General features: G+C 39.6%; 1 protein-coding gene across 5 annotated transcripts in view; it reads right to left on the bottom strand.

Moving 5' to 3' along the window:
• RNF141 (ring finger protein 141) overlaps positions 1–8677 on the bottom strand; it is a 33737-nt gene extending 25060 nt beyond the window's left edge. For 3 of the 5 annotated variants that reach the window (XR_002725848.1, XR_002725849.2, XM_023190002.2), the window contains exons 1-2: positions 8552–8677; positions 905–1098 (exon numbers count right to left, since the gene is read on the bottom strand). Coding sequence is in view for 3 of the 5 variants with exons in the window: in XM_023190002.2 (XP_023045770.1) it covers positions 905–1047 (143 nt within the window). In the remaining 2 variants the exon portion in view is untranslated. Of the gene's footprint in view, positions 1–904; positions 1099–7918; positions 8097–8183; positions 8332–8551 lie in introns of those variants that run through there. The other 2 variants (XM_023190003.1, XM_023190004.1) reach the window with 2 other exon arrangements.
• Between the last annotated feature and the right edge of the window lie 7380 nt (positions 8678–16057).

Below are 16057 nucleotides of genomic sequence, written 5' to 3'. Positions count from 1 at the left end.
GTTCTAATTATACTCCCAGGGGTTAGAAGAGATATATAAATAAAGATAGATGTGGATGTTGCCAGAGGCAGATTTAAAAGAAAGACATGACATCTGCCCAATTGTCACCAAGGGAGAAAACAAACAGCAAAAAAGTCATATTTTAAAAGCACAGTGGTCTGGGGACATTCAGAGACAAAAGCCCTATATATTTTCATAGCTCCTACAAAGATCAATACCAACATTGATAAATAAATTAACAAATAAAAGACTAAGTTGCATTAGGTATGCTCTTTAAGAAGGCAGAGAATTTTATATTTCATTTTATAAATTTAGTCAGTATTAAGTAGAAATTTAAAGATGTTAGCTAATTAGAAAATATTAATAAATGAAATATATTATTTCTCAGTGATGAAAATAAGCTATTACTACATATGTATTCCTCTGGCAAAATAATGACTCAGTAAAAAAAACAGTATATATGTATGTATGTGTGTATATACACACACACCCACGCATGAATTGCTTCATGTACAGAAACCTTCTCAGTGTTACCTTTGACTTTCTCTCGAGTGGCTAATTCTTATATTCCATTTTGTTATGCACTCCTTTAGTGCTTTCAAACAAGTGTCTACTGGTATAAAATTGAGATGCTGGGTTGTACTACTGTATCCTAGAATTGCTTCAATATGCCTGTGCTGTGTTCTAGGTTCCATTTTAAGTTCTTTCCATCTCTTCTGTCCCCATTATATACTTTTAAAAAGCTACATAGAAAGTCAACTTATAATAAATACTCAATAATATTTGTTAATTCTAACTGAAAACATTAAGTCTTACCAATCAATACCTCTGGTTATATCTTACACAGCCATGACATATGGGGCATACATACAACAAGGGGAAAAACAAAAAGAGCAAGGCTTACACATCATTAAGCTCAGCTACTCTCCCAAGAAATTCTTCATAAGTTAAGGAGCCACTTTCTCGAACCAATGTAACATGTTTTGCTACTTTTTCTGGTAACTTGTTAATAACCAGCTGTGTCTGATCCGAAATTTGCTGTCCCATGATGAAATGATGTCTTTCAAAATCCAGAAAGAGTGTTGCTTCACATAGTTTCTGTCAAATATACAGAAAAGCTACTTTTACTCTATAATACAAAAATGGCAACATACTCATTTTTCAAAAAAATAAAGAAAAACTAGGAATACCTTTAAGTGAGAGTTGAGTAGACCTACATGAGTCGAAGGTAGAATTTAAATGACTCTGTTTTCAGATTCACATAGCCAAATGAGAAAACAGGATTCACTTACATATTATTGGGAGGGTGATGAACCTCTAATTCTTATAATTTTATCACATCAAAAACCACTAAAGCACGTGTGCACGTGCACACACGCGCACACATTCAAGTAATTGTACTTAAGAGGAAGTTTGTCTATCTTCTACAATTTTCCTAAGAACATTTCCTGACTGCTTACCACATGTCAGGCTCCAAACTGTTTTCTGTATATTGTGTCAATTACTTCTTACGACAATCCTAAGAGGTAGACAATATTATACCCCTACCTATTTCCCATAGACAGGGAAACTGAGCTAGGTGACTTATCTAAAGTTACACAGCTGTAAGTGGTGAAAGTGAACTTTGAATTTGTCTTTCAGATTCTAGTACTTACATTCTTATCCACTATGACATACAAACTTACAGTATACTTACATCAGCTAAATAATTCTGTTGTTGAATTACTTTATTTATAGACATGTACCTTAGTTTTAATTTTTAAAAATATATAAACAGACTTGTGGCTTGAAAAACCTAAGAAAATTAAAATGTTAGATATTTTAACCACCTCACATTTTCTGCTTGGAAAAAGATAGCTATTTTGTTCATTAAGTCTTTTAGGTACCCCCAAAATATATATCTAGTTATCAATTTTTTAAATGTCCCCCAAAATCAGATGCCCCCCCAAGAAATTCTATTTTATTTATCCATCAAAGACTATCATTGTATTTCATCCAAATTAACACTCATATCACATAAAGCAGGTGAAACAGTAATACGCTTATGGAAAAAGTTTTTGTAGGAAGATTGCTTTATCATTAATCAAAAAATAAAGTTATAAATTTAAAACATAAAATATATAACTTTATGAAGTTATTAACACAAAAATATGTAAAATTTTCTTGAGGTATTAAAATTTAATGTACTATATTTGAAGTTTATTCCTTTAGTTACCTAAAATAGGAAAAGGGCAATTGTAATTAAAAAAAAACAACAATTACAATTTTGAATCTGAGCCTACCTGGTAATATAGTAAATATCACATTATAGAGATAAATGAAAGGAAGTTGTTGAGGAAGATCCAGGCCAAAAAAAACCCAAAAAAATCCCTGAAGTCAAATTATATGTAAATATTGCCAAGTGGATTTACAGCAACTGTATCCAAGAAGAAACAATTAAAGATCTTAGCTTAGAAGAGGTCTCTAGGGCACTCAACATCAGTGATTGCTGAATTTCAAAGACTAGTAAAATCTCAAAGCACCATGGTGTTGGATACTTGTTTTAATTCTAAGCAAGCACAGTTTCCAAAAATAAACAAAAATTCCCCAAAACTTAACAAAAATCTTAAAAAGAACTTATAATCTGAAAAGTAGGATATAATATTAGAAAAAAAGTCTTTCCCAAGAAGGGCAGTAACTTCACAATGAGGTAAACCACGTATTTACCAGGTATACTATACATTGTCCTTATTTTTCTTGACTGAATCCAAACTTGTGAAAAATCATCAGGAGTCAAGGGTTGCAGACTGGTATTAGGGAGCCACTGTGTTACAGGACTTTTTAAAAATTAAACTCAACAAGTGGCACATGCCTAGTGCTTATGTTCTGGAGCTACAACAGTGAACAAAAGAAACATGGTTCTTGCCACTTTGGAGCATCCAATACAGTGGAGAAGAGACAGTAACCATACAAATAAATGTGTAATTACAAAATGAGAAGTGCTAGGTGAACAAGTACAGGTGCTATGAAAGCCCATAAAAGAGGGACTTGACCTAGTTTTGTATCAGGGAAGAAGTGCCTGGGCAAACAACATTCTACTTAAGGTCAGAATGGTCAGAGTCAGGGATTAAAAAAGAGGTTAGGGACATGGCAAAAGGAGGACACTCCAGGCAGAGATTATGAAAAGCGCCTGAGATAGGAAGCAGCATGGTGACTTTGAGGTAATTTTTAAAAGGGCCACAATGACTAAAGCAGAGAGGCAAAGGGAGAGGGAAACTGGCACCAAGAGTTGGGCTGTTTAACATTTTTGTTGATGACCTGAAGACTGTATGCCTGCCCAATCTGCGAATGACCAAAACTGGAATAAATGAATAATATCCAGTGAATAATAGGATCAAGACTAAAACAGTTACTTACATGCTTAAATGAATTATATTTAATATGACTAAAAGTTAAATCCTGAAAAGCCAACTGCACAAAAACATGTATGTAAGATGTGCTCAAAAGCAGTTAAAATATAAAAGGTCAGGGTTTTTGTTTTTGTGTTTTTCAAAGAGATGGGAGTCTCTCTATGTTGTCCAGTCTGGTAACAAACTCCGGGGCTCAAGCAATCCTCCCGCCTCGGCCTCCCAGAGCACTGGGATTACAGGCATGAGCTGCCACACCCGGCCAAGTCTGGGGTTTTTAACCAAAATAAGTCAACAGTATAACAGGGGCAACAAGTATGCTAAAATAATGCTAAACTCTTGCTAGAAATAGATGTGTTGAGCAAGCAGCCTACTAGTCCATTATGCTCTGCAATGGTCAGGCCACACTGAAAAGTCTGTATTCAGCTCTAAGCAGTTGGCTTTAAAGGATACTAATAAACTAGAACATATTCATGGGCCTAGAAAAAAAAAAAGAGGTTTATTCTAGACAGTCACAGTTTGGTAACAATGAAGCAACGTAAGTTTGTTTAAATATTTGAGGAGCTGTCATGTGGAAAAACAAGATTCATTTACAGAGAACAGGATGGCCAATAAGTATAAATTAGTAAGTATAAATTAGAAAGGCAGGCTTCGGTTGATTATAAGCATGTCCCAGCATCCAGAAGTGGAAATGGCTGCTACATGTGAGCCCCTCTCATTGGAAGTATGGAAGTGTTTAGGTAAAGGTTAGAAGTACATCTAGTAAGTGTTATAGGGATTTTTACCTGGGTGGGAAGTGGAGTAGGTGACCTCTAACCTAACATTTTATTCCCAAAATGAAACTTAACCTTCCTCTAACATTCCTGTATCAATTCAATGAAAATGTAATTAAGATTCTAATCAAAAAACTAGCCGGCCGTGGTGGCGGGCGCCCGTAGTCCCAGCTACTCAGGAGGATGAGGCAGGAGAATGGCGTGAACTCGGGAGGCGGAGCTTGCAGTGAGCCGAGATTGCGCCACTGCACTCCAGCCTGGGCGACAGAGCGAGACTCCGTCTCACAAAAAAAAAAAAAAAAAAAAAAAGATTCTAATCAACCAGGCTGAAACTTTAAATAATATCTACATTACTTAACAAAGAAAAAACTGAACTTTTGAAATATATAGTCTCAATATTTAATATAAATACCTATGATAATTTAACCAGCATGGTATAGCGGAAATAGAATTTCTCTCCCTCTGCTCTCTTAAGGTCTCCAGCTGGGCCCAAGAATTAAACTAACCTAAGATAGATTAGCAGGAGAAAAACATACAAATTTTACTTAGTAATTTTTATACATACATAGGAGCCCTCAAGAAAAATAAGGACTAAAAAAACTAATTAAGGCCAAAAGCTTACATAGTAGATTGGACCAAGAAGAAGTAAACAGTGAAAACATGACAAGACATAAGGGTTTGGGCTGGGGCACTTAATCGTAGAAAAGTGACTAGGAAGATAAGGGTTACTTTAAGAAGGCTTGTTTGAACAGATTTCTCTCAGCTTTGATTGCCCACCTCTGGTAATGATAATGTCTTCCTCCTGGCATAGGGAGGACATCTTTCATATGGCTGTTTTATCTCCAGCCTTCAGGAAGAATAAGGAGGGTCAGAGGGCCCTTCTTACATCTATTGCTTTTCAATGTGCCTTTAACTCAAAATAATCCTTATGCCAAAGTGGCGTATTTTGCTACCCTACATTACCCACCAAAACCATATTTGAAAAGAAGAGTTTAGTTGCTTATTTATTGAGTTATTAATAGAAAATGATCCTCTTTGTTTCAGCATTGTTTTCATCTGCTGCCCTAACTTTGGGTAAGGTTTATAATTTGAGGCAGCATATTAATTTGTTATCTTGTAACCATACTTGGTATCTGGGAAACTTCATCACTAACTCCTTGGATTAAAATGCAACACTGAGGCCGGCCGGGCGCAGTGGCTCAAGCCTGTAATCCCAGCACTTTGGGAGGCCGAGACGGGCGGATCACAAGGTCAGGAGATCGAGACCATCCTGGCTAACACGGCGAAACCCCGTCTCTACTAAAAATACAAAAAACTAGCCGGGCGAGGTGGCGGGCGCCTGTAGTCCCAGCTACTCCGGAGGCTGAGGCAGGAGAATGGCGTAAACCCGGGAGGCGGCACTTGCAGTGAGCTGAGATCGGGCCACTGCACTCCAGCCGGGGCGACAGAGCAAGACTCTGTCTCAAAAAAAAAAAAAAAAAAAGCAACACTGAGAGAGCCTGCAAAAGTGGTTCTCAACATGGTTCAAGAAAGAGGGCCTGAAATTTCATTTATTTTGAAAACCATAAAATATTGATAAATATTAACATCTATCACTATACGGGTGTGAAAATAAGATAGGACTCTGTGATCTACATACAATATAAAACCACAACACAGAGTGCATGTTCGCAAAAACAATCTGTTGAGGCCATCGTCTAGTCAGTCACCCACCACAGCTTTTCACTGTCCCTCTTTGGTGACTGCACATATTTCTATCATACTACGACATTCATTAAGTCACTTGGCCATTTCCCTCTAGTGAGCTTCTTGAGGAGAGCGGCCATGGTCTCTCGTCTGGCAGATACATAAGCACTCAATAGATGTTTGCTGAATAAATGCAGTAAATACCATTGGCAGTTTTTGTTTTTTTATTATCCACTTAGTATTCTTTTGACTTTTGTTAATTTGGTCAGCCATCTATTAGTACTAGGTTGGACAGAAGCAGAAGTTAAAAATACATATGAAAGAAAATGTAAAACTGTGAAAATTTATCATTAAATTAATGCTTATGTAAACGGAGAAATATTCACTATTTGATATTAACAAAATACCTCTCCCTAGGTCATGCAACAGTGGTATTGCATAGGAACATAATTTGCAGACCACTGGCATAGAATTCAACAAAAGACAAATTTCTGGTTAAGGTTTCTCAAAGAACTAGTAGCTCTCATATTATTGTGCCACCTATAACACAGTCATTTTTTGCAAGATAAAAACATGCTTTCAAAAAGCATTTGAAGGATTTTCTAAATAAAGAACTGTTATTTTGAAATGCACAAGATCAAGGATTCCAAAAATGCCACATTCTCTAGTGGGTGGTACATACAGTGAATCACTTATTTTTCTAACAAATGAATTGTGGTAGTTCAAATATTCCTTACAAAAATATAAAAATTACATCATGGGTAAATATTCCTTACAAAAATATAAAAATTACATCATGGGTAATTGGCCAAGCAAAAACGAAAAAACTGCTCAAAAACTCCTAAAAATTTAAATCATAATTCATTCATAAAATAACTAAAGCAAAATGGAAAAGGCTGAAAATGAACCAAAATGACTAAATGACAAGTACTGTACTGTAGTATTTTAAAAACCTCTCTGAAACCAGTTCTCCATCAAATTTTGTATCAACCTCATTTAAAAAGATTTAATTGAAATAAACATCAATGATTTTCATTGTCAAGTCAACTTTAACATCAGTAATAAATACCAAGTACTACTGACTGGGTCCCTAAGGATACTATTTACTTTATTACTCATTGTTTACTCGAACTGCAGATCTGTAAACAGATATCAACTTTTTTTTCAAGACAAGTTAACATAGATACATAATGAAATAATTAGACCAGAGTCACTATAGAGTCTGGTATGCCTGTTCCAGGATCAAAGATCTTGATCAGAAAAAGATATATATACACATTAGAGAGAGAGGGAGAAACTACAAAAGGATAGAGTGCTGTACTAGGAGATTAAGAATATGGATTTCTAACAGTACCAGTGTGTTTACTAAATGCATTTCATATTGGAAAAAGCACGCTAGACTTGTAAGAATTCTCTCTGGACCTTCCTTGCCAGTTTGGGAAGGGAAGGGGAAGGAAAGTGTGTTTGTATTTAGACGGGAACCAAGAAGGATGAGGCTACACACATCAAATATGAAGTTCATTTACACCAAATGACAAATATTAATTTTTGAAACATACAGTCGTATTCTTGAGAAAAAGGTTTAGAAACTGAAGTCAGGCAATGTGAAAGAAAAGGAGAAAAAATCCATACTACTGTTGAGCTCTGAATTCAGAAAGCATCACTTCTCAGATGGGTGACTTCGACATAGAGGTGACTAATTTAGGATCGTCGGCCGGTGGCAGCTCATGTCCCCAGACAAAATTCTGAATGGATAGAGATTATTTTATATCAAAAAGAACGGGTGGAAGGGAGTGAAAACGAATAAATTCGTGCTGAAGATGTAAGAATTATAAACAACTGGAAGTGTTGCAGCAGCTTTACATATATGCCAGAGGCAAGAACTGAATTATCTGGCACCGCTAAATAGGACAGTGTCACAATACAGAAGGGTACACTACCTTTAATAAGGGGCATAGGGATCGATTTCAATAACAATCGTAAATCCACATTTTGTAACACGAGACAAATAACTGAAGGAATAATTTCAAAAGCGAATACAGAAGCCTTCTGCTCCTGCTGTATAATCACTACCTTATTATTAGCAAGAAAACGTTATTTTCTTAGCCGGGTCTCAAGGTAGCAGCAAGTTTGACGAGGAAAGACTTCGGGGAGGGGTAGCAGCCTAAGTCAGTTCAGAAGTGTGGGGCTGGCTAAGTAGATCGACGTGGCTATTTCTGAGCTATCGTCCCAGGCAAAAGGTTTCTTATTTGGAGTATCCAGCCCGGCGGGGACCGAGCCTGCGGGCCACCCTAGCGCTCGCTCTTGCTACGCCGCCTCAGCCCCTCCTCAAGCGCACCTGGACATTTAACCAACAGCTAAGTCCGGTGGCCGAATGACTGAGCCGGCGGCAATATTCAAACAACCGTTCTGGGATAGAGGAGAAAAAACTCTCTTCGGGTCCCTCAGAAGCACCCCCAGGCGGGACAAGCCACCGCCACCCCGGGCAACTGGAACCCAACGGGCAGAAGACGGGCGCCACAGAAGGGCCTCCCCAGCCTGCCCCACGCCCCAATCCGAGGCCCGGGCAGGGCGGCGGGGCCGGGCCTATCTCCCCGGGGAAGTCTGGCTCGGCAGCGGAGGGCCAGCTGGGGTTTCTCTTCCCAGCCCCAGGGTCCTGGAGCAGCTAGCAAGGGAAACACGAAAGGACAGCGCCGCAGAGCTCACCCCAGGTTCAAGGCATCGCGCACCCTGCGGCAGCTGCGGCGCCGCCTCGGCCCACAGCTCAGACCTGCGGGTGGCGGCGACTCAGCCGGGGACTCGGTCGCACGTCTGTGACGCAAAGCCCCGCCCCCAGCGTGTTGCCTGGAGACGGCGCTCAACCTTCCTCTCCAGCGCCCTTAGCGACACGCGCTCCGCAGCTCCTGAGGGATTCCGAGCCGAGATGGCCATCTGAGAGGAGAGGTGGCGGCGAAGGAGAGTCTCGCCTGTCAGGCTCCCGGAGCAGGAGCTTCACGAGGTGGCCTTGGAAACGGCCTGGCCGGCTCCCATCTCTCCTGATGCCATGTCCGGAGCGGAAAGTCGAGCGCCCCGCTGGCGACCAAGGCCGCACTGAGAGCCCTGGTTTGGGCTCCAAGATACCACTTCCCAGACCTCCAGCCTCTCCACTGATCACACAAAGATCATCTTGTTTCTTTATGAGGAAATGGATTGTGTTCACCTAGCCGAGTTGTTAAGCATAAGAGAATGTATGAAAAGTAATTACAAAGTTCAAAATCCTGAGCTTTGATAAATGATAGATACGATGATGAACACATATTAGTAATATTACTGCTCTTCGGGACGTCTGAATCAATAATTACTGTCTGTTAAGCATCTGTTGTGTGCCCAATACTGCACTAGGCACTTTACAGGCATTGCTCTTGTTTAAGTCGTTTGCTCAAAGTTGCTTAGACAATAAACAACAGAGCAAGGATTTTAACCCAGGTATAGTTGACACTGCTGCCTCTATGCTTAGTAGTTGAACGGCTTCTTATGCTTCTTAATATTTGGACACCCCTCCTTCACCAGTCACTTGTAGATTTACCCTGTGAAGAGCTAATTCTTCCCTCTAATAATAATATTCGTTGACCATTTACTATATGTCAAACCCTATTTTAAGGACTTTAAAGGTGTTAATTCGTTTAATCCTCACAGCAATCCTGTGCGTAGGTGTTATTAATACCTTCACTAAGACACAGGCTTAGAAAAGTCGATTAACTTTTCCAAGGTCAAACAACCGTTAAGGAGCAGAGCCAGATTCAAATACAAGCAGACAGAACCCTGAACCTGTGTTTTTAATTCCTCTTTTAAACTGCCTCCATAGTATGGTAAGACTTCATTAGGGCTAGGTCCATGCCTATTTGTGCATCATTATTTCCCTGACAGCCAGCATGGTGGTGGTTCAATATTTCAACATTTAATGAATATTTGAACAGTGGAAAAGGGAAAAGCTTAAAAATGAAGTATAAATAATGATTTGCTAAATTCCAAAAGATATCAAATACAACAAGATTCCATAGTGCAGCCTAATCCGGGCCTGGGAGTTAGAAATATCACTCTATAAAAATTGCCTTCAATTAAACATTGTATTGGAGGTTCTGGTCAATGAAATAAAACAAGACAAATACATAAAAGGCATCCAAGTTGGAAATGAAGTTGTAGCACTGCATTTAACTGCATAAGAAAATTGTGGAATGCTACAAAAAAAGCTATTAGAACTAAAAAGTGAGTTTACAAAAGTTGCAAGATACAAAATCAAATATACAAAAATCAGTTGTATTTCTATATACTAGCCATGAACAACTATAAATGGAAAATTTTAAAATATCAACAACAACAACAACAAAAGTAGCAAATTTAGGGACAAATTTGACCAAAGATGTGAAGGACATATATACTGAAAACTATAAAACATTATGGAATAGCACAGAAATGGAATCAACCCAGGTGCTTATCAATAGTGGATTGGATAAGAAAATGTGGTACATATACACCATGGAATCCTATACAACCACAAAAAAGACTAGATCATTTTGCAGCAACATGAATACAGCTGGAGGCCATTGTCCTAAGCAAAGTAATGCAGAAACGGGAAACCAAATACCGTATGTTCTCACTTATAAGTAGGAGCAAAACATTGAGTACACGGACACAAATATGGGAACAATAAACACTGGGGATTCCAAAATGGTTGAAAAAACTACTATTGGGTACTACATTCACCACTTGGGTGACCTGTATCATTAGAAGCCTAAACCGCAGCATCATTCAATATACCCATGTAACAAACCTACACGTGTACCCCCTGAATCTAAAATAAAATAAAATAAAAAACATTGTTAAAAGAAGTTAAAGAATAAATAAATAGAGATATATTATGTTAATGCATCAGAAGACCGAGAATTTCTAAGGTATCATTTCTGCCTAAATTGACCTGCAGATTTAAGGAAATTCCAATAAAAATTCTAGCAGATTTCTTTTTGATGGAAATGACCAAACTAATTCTAAAATTTTTATGGAAATGCAAAGGACCTAGGATAGTCAAGACTTTCATCTCATCAAGAAAAACAAAGTTTCAGAACTTACACTACCTGATCTGAAGACATTATAATAAGAGCTAATCAACACAGTATAGTATAGGTATGAAAATAGATAGAGTAATGGAACAGTATAGAGAACTCAGAGATGTATCTATGTACATGTTGTCAGTTATTTTCGACAAATACGCTGAGGCAATTCAATGAGGGAAAAGATAATGTTTTCAACAAATAAGCCTGAAAAAATTGAAGAGCATTTGCCAAAAAACTCTTAATCTCTTGCTCCTTTCCTCATATAGTCACAGGATCCTTGGAGTGTTGCTTTTCCAGCCAGAAACCTCTGTGGCCAGTGGCTCCTTTGCCTGAGTTTTGTTCTGCCCATTTGGCCTTGCAGGCTGCACTCGGCTCACGCTACTGGCCCAGATCCCATGCCTGCCAAGGACGAGCCAGGCAGAGTGGTGAGGGGTACGTGAGCAAGTGAACATGAGGTCTGGCCACTGTGCACAGCCAGGCACACTAGCTGTGGTGGGGCGGGTGGCTACAGGTGCCGGCATGGGTGCCGGCTCCTGCAAAGCTGTGGCTGGACCAGGAATACCACAAGCGACTTCCACTGCTGGCACCAGGGAATGTGGTGGCACCTGGAAGCTTTGAGATGCCAGGAAACACAGAGCCCCAAAGAGGGTGTTACAGTCCTGGCTCAGGGAGCTCTTAGGTCTGGGCTCCCAGAAGTGTGACAGCTCTTTTGTCCTTCTCTCTTTTCTGCTTCTCATCACTTGCAACACAGGGAGTGAGGGGGTATTTCAGCCCTGTTTGTGCCATTTGACAGGTCCCAAGTTCTTGTCCCACATCCAGGAATAATGAGGTATGCAGACAACTGGAGGGTGAGTGGGGTGAAGAGGTGCTTTATTGAGTGACAGTGCAGCTCTCAGGAAACTCTAAGTGGGTAGCTCCTTTCTGCAGGCGGGTTGTCTGGATGTCTGCTCAGCCCTCAGCGGAGAGGAGACCTGGAGTGGGCAGCTCCTACATGCAGGCAGATTGTCCCCATGTTTCTTGAGTCTGGCTGGCTGAGCCTAGGGTATTTATGGGCTCAAAAGGGAGGAAGTGCATGCTGATTGGTCTATGGGCAGCAGAAAAAGCGCCATAAGTTCTCACTCCAGTCTGAGGACCTGGCAGCCCAGCCCCCAGGCTTCAGACTGTCAGTTGTGTAAAGGTAGGGTTTCACTGAGGACCCACCGCTTTTTGCCCAGGAGTCTGTCTACCTCATGTCACTGTCCATGGCACCCAGGCTGTTTGGGCCAAGGGGAGCCTGCAGGCCCACACTGAGCTGCCCTCAGTGCCCCCTCAGTTTCCCCTCCCATGTTCATCAGCATCCAAAGTCCAGAGGGGGCTGAGGCGGCAGGGGGCTAGCATGTCAATGTTGCCCCAAGCATGCATGCACCTGCCAGATTGTGACAGCATCTGGGCTTGGCCACAATTTTGCTCTGCCCCAGAAGCAGGGAGAGGCCAGACAGCAGGAGCAGGCACTTGCAAGCCTGTGGGGGCAAGGGGCTTCCTGGGCCCCTGAGAGCACAAGGATGCCCAGGTCCACAGCTGTGGTTGGGCAGCTGCAGCTGTGCCAGGAGGGCAGGGCTCCCACCCCACCAACTCGGAAGTGGGTGGGGCTCCTGCCTGTTCCTGTTTTTGTGATTCTGTGGAGTGTGCAGCCCTGGCCAGGCCTCCCTCACTGCAGCTTGCATCTTTGCAGCAGCTGCTTCAGAGGGGCTACCACTGCCATCAATACTATATATAAAAATTAATTAAAAATGGATCATACATCTAAATGTAAAAGAGCTAAAATCACAAAACTTCTAGAAGATATCTTAGTGACCTTGGATTTCTCAAAGACTTCTTAAAGATGGCACGAAAAGCACAAACTGTAAATGAAAAAAGGATAAATTGTACTTCATCAAAATTAAACGCTTCTGCTTTTTAAAAGACTGTTAGGAAAATGAAAAGGTAAGCCACAGACTTGGAGAAAATATTTGCAAAACATATATTTGGCAAAGGACTTCTAACTAGAATACATAAATATCTCTTACAACCCAATAAGAAGACAACCCAACTTTTTTAAGTGGGCAAAATATTTAAACAGACATTTCACCAAAGATTTATAGATGACAAAATAAGTGCATGAATTAATACCATTAATCATTAGGGAAATGCAAATTAGAAAAATAAGATTTCACTGTGCACTGTAGCTACTAGAATGGCTAAAATTTGAAAGACAGATCATATCGCATGTTGACAAGCACGTGGAACAACTGAAATTCTTGTATACTGCATGTTGGAAATATAAAATAATACAACAATTTTGGAAAATAGTTTGGCTATTTCTTAAAAAGCTAAATATACACCTACCACATGATCTAACCGTTCTACTCCTAGGTATTTACCCAAGAGAATTGAAAGCATATGTCTACACAGAGGCTTATACATGAATATACATAGCATTAATTGTAATAGGCCCAAACTGCAAACAACCCAAATGTCCATCAATAGGTGAATGGAAAATAAATTGTGGTATATTCACAAAATGGAATATTACTAAGCAATAAGAAGGAATGGTTAGTATACCTCAACAACATGGATGAGTCTCAAAATAACTATTTTGAGTGAAAGAAGCCAGATACTCCCCTGCAATAAAAGAGTACCTGTGGTGTGATGCCATTCATATACAATTCTAGACAATCCAGACTAATCTGTAGTGACAAAATGCAGATCAGTGGTTGCCTGGGAATGCGGGGGCGGTGTTGTGGAGATGGGTGGAGGGGTAGTACCACCAAGGGGTGAGAGGAAACTTTTTGGGGTGATGGATATGTTCATCTTCTTGATTATAAATGATGGTTTCACAGATGCCATCACAGATGGTGAAACTTGTCAACTCATACACTTTAATCATGCACAGTTTATTGTATGACAGTTATACTTCAATAAACTTGTTAAAAAAAGACATAGCTAGTTGAATTTTAAAGGGCTTTGTATTGTGGCCTACACAGTCATGAAAAGTGCTCTGCACAAATTGCCTTCAACTTTGTAAAATAGAGCCATTACTCCTTCATATATCTCATGGGGAGTGTAGTAAGGATTGACAAGGAAAAGACTAAAAGACTAAAATATTTAAAATTAGCATTAAATTAATATTATTAATGACATCTAGATACCTTCTCATCACAACAGCTTTCTTCTTACCTGAATTAATTATGAATATAATGAATTAATTAGAATATAAAACAGAACAAGACAGTAATAAAGATTATCTTAAAAACCAAAATAGAAGAGATTAGAAATCCTCTGTGGAACAGGAATTTTGAAGCTACTTTGCAGCAGAATAAGGAAACCTTTATTTTTCTTACATATAAAAAGGTATGAGAAAAATATTTCTAGGAAACCACATGTATAAATAGTAAGAGTTATGGAAGAAGAAACCATTAAGTTTTTTTATAAGTTTTATGAGTTTTTTATAAGAAGAAGGATCATTTGGCCATGAGTCTTGTAATTTGTATGTTCCGGTTTTCATAGTTTTTTAAATAAGTATTTTCCAGTTAAAGAAAACACAGGGGCTTTGATAAATTCTAACAAACATGGTCCTGTAGTGAAGATCGGGAAAATTGGAGACTTTTGGAAGGGCATATTTTTTCATTTATTTATTTATTTATTTTTGAGGTGGAGTCTTGCTCTATTGCCAGGCTAGAGTGCAGTGGCACAATCTCGGCTCACTGCAACTTCTGCCTCCCAGGTTCAAGTGATTCTCGTGCCTCAGCCTCCCGAGTATCTGGGACTACAGGTGCGTGCCACCAAGCCCAGCTAATTTTTGTATTTTTAGTAGAGATGAGGTTTCAGTATGTTGGCCAGGATGGTCTCAATCTCCTGACCTCATGATCTGCCCACCTCAGCCTCCCAAAGTGCTGGGATTACAGGCGTGAGTCACTGAGCCCAGCCTGGCATATTTTTTTCTAGGAAAGTATGTCCAGTGTCTCATGCTTTTTTGTAAGGTTACTAAGCATCTGTGTTAGGACTGTGGGAATATATGAGGAAGACCCTGAGTGGCTATGGATTACAAACATTTTTTACTTTCTGTATGTAATTCATAAAATCATAAAGTTGAAAAAAACTGCCTAACAATCACCTGGTCCAATATTCTTCTTTTAGAGATGAGGAAGCTGAGACCCAAAGATGGAAAGTGATTCATCTAAGGACTACAGAGCAAGTTAATTAAACTGGGCTAGAATCCAGATTTCTTGGCCACTAGTCTAGTGCTTTTCCTAACAATTCATTACTGCTTTTAATTCTATCAGTGTAGAATAAGAGGAACACCTAGTCACCTACAATTAAGATGAAAGCTTCATCATTTTCTAGGACTTCGAAGCTTTTCTATCTCATTGATTTCTTCTTTCTGGCTGCATCTACTCAAAGTTTGTTCTCAGCCCTCTGCTCTAATTTTTTAAATGTTTGTGAGGGGTGGGGCAGGACTCATGCACTCACAGCTTTAATTTTCACCAGAATTCAGATGGTTTCCAAATCTACATTGCCAATTATTATCTTTCATTGGTGTTCTAATTCTGTATTTCCATATTTACACATAATATCTCCCGTAGGAATGAATGTACCACAGCAAGGGTGCCTTGATTTCCATACTAAAGTGGTTTCAGAATTCCAGCGTATCCATGCTGGTGTCAGTCAATAGCAACCACAATAGTACTTGGCAGAGATGGCAGAGCCTGGAGAATTCTGTGGTTGCTGTAGGAAAAGGCAGCAGTCTCCAGTGGACAAGACATCATGTAGAGAAGTAGCATTGTTACTTGGTAGATGCCACCTAGGATATTACCAGGGAATCAGCAGTAGAGTCTGGCAGAGTCAGCAGTGCCTTGTGGGTGTGGCAGTGCCCAGAAGATATAGAAGCAGCTAGATGTGGTGATACCTAGAGGAAATAGTTATGGAGGAAAATAGACAAAACAAGTGGAAGTGGTCATATGCCTAGTGGGAGATATGATAGTACTCACTGGAGTAGAATTAGATCAAGAGCAGTGGGAAAACACAATGCCCTATGGAAGCTGATCACACTTGTTTGTGAGCATATTTGAATCACCTGCTTCCAGATATTTTAGAAGTTTGTTGT

The sequence above is a fragment of the Piliocolobus tephrosceles genome, chromosome 13 (assembly GCF_002776525.5).
Source record: "Piliocolobus tephrosceles isolate RC106 chromosome 13, ASM277652v3, whole genome shotgun sequence".
Classification (NCBI taxonomy): Eukaryota; Metazoa; Chordata; class Mammalia; order Primates; family Cercopithecidae; genus Piliocolobus; species Piliocolobus tephrosceles.
The sequence above is the reverse complement of the archived record's forward strand: the minus strand, read 5'-3'. Positions and strand labels throughout refer to the sequence as shown.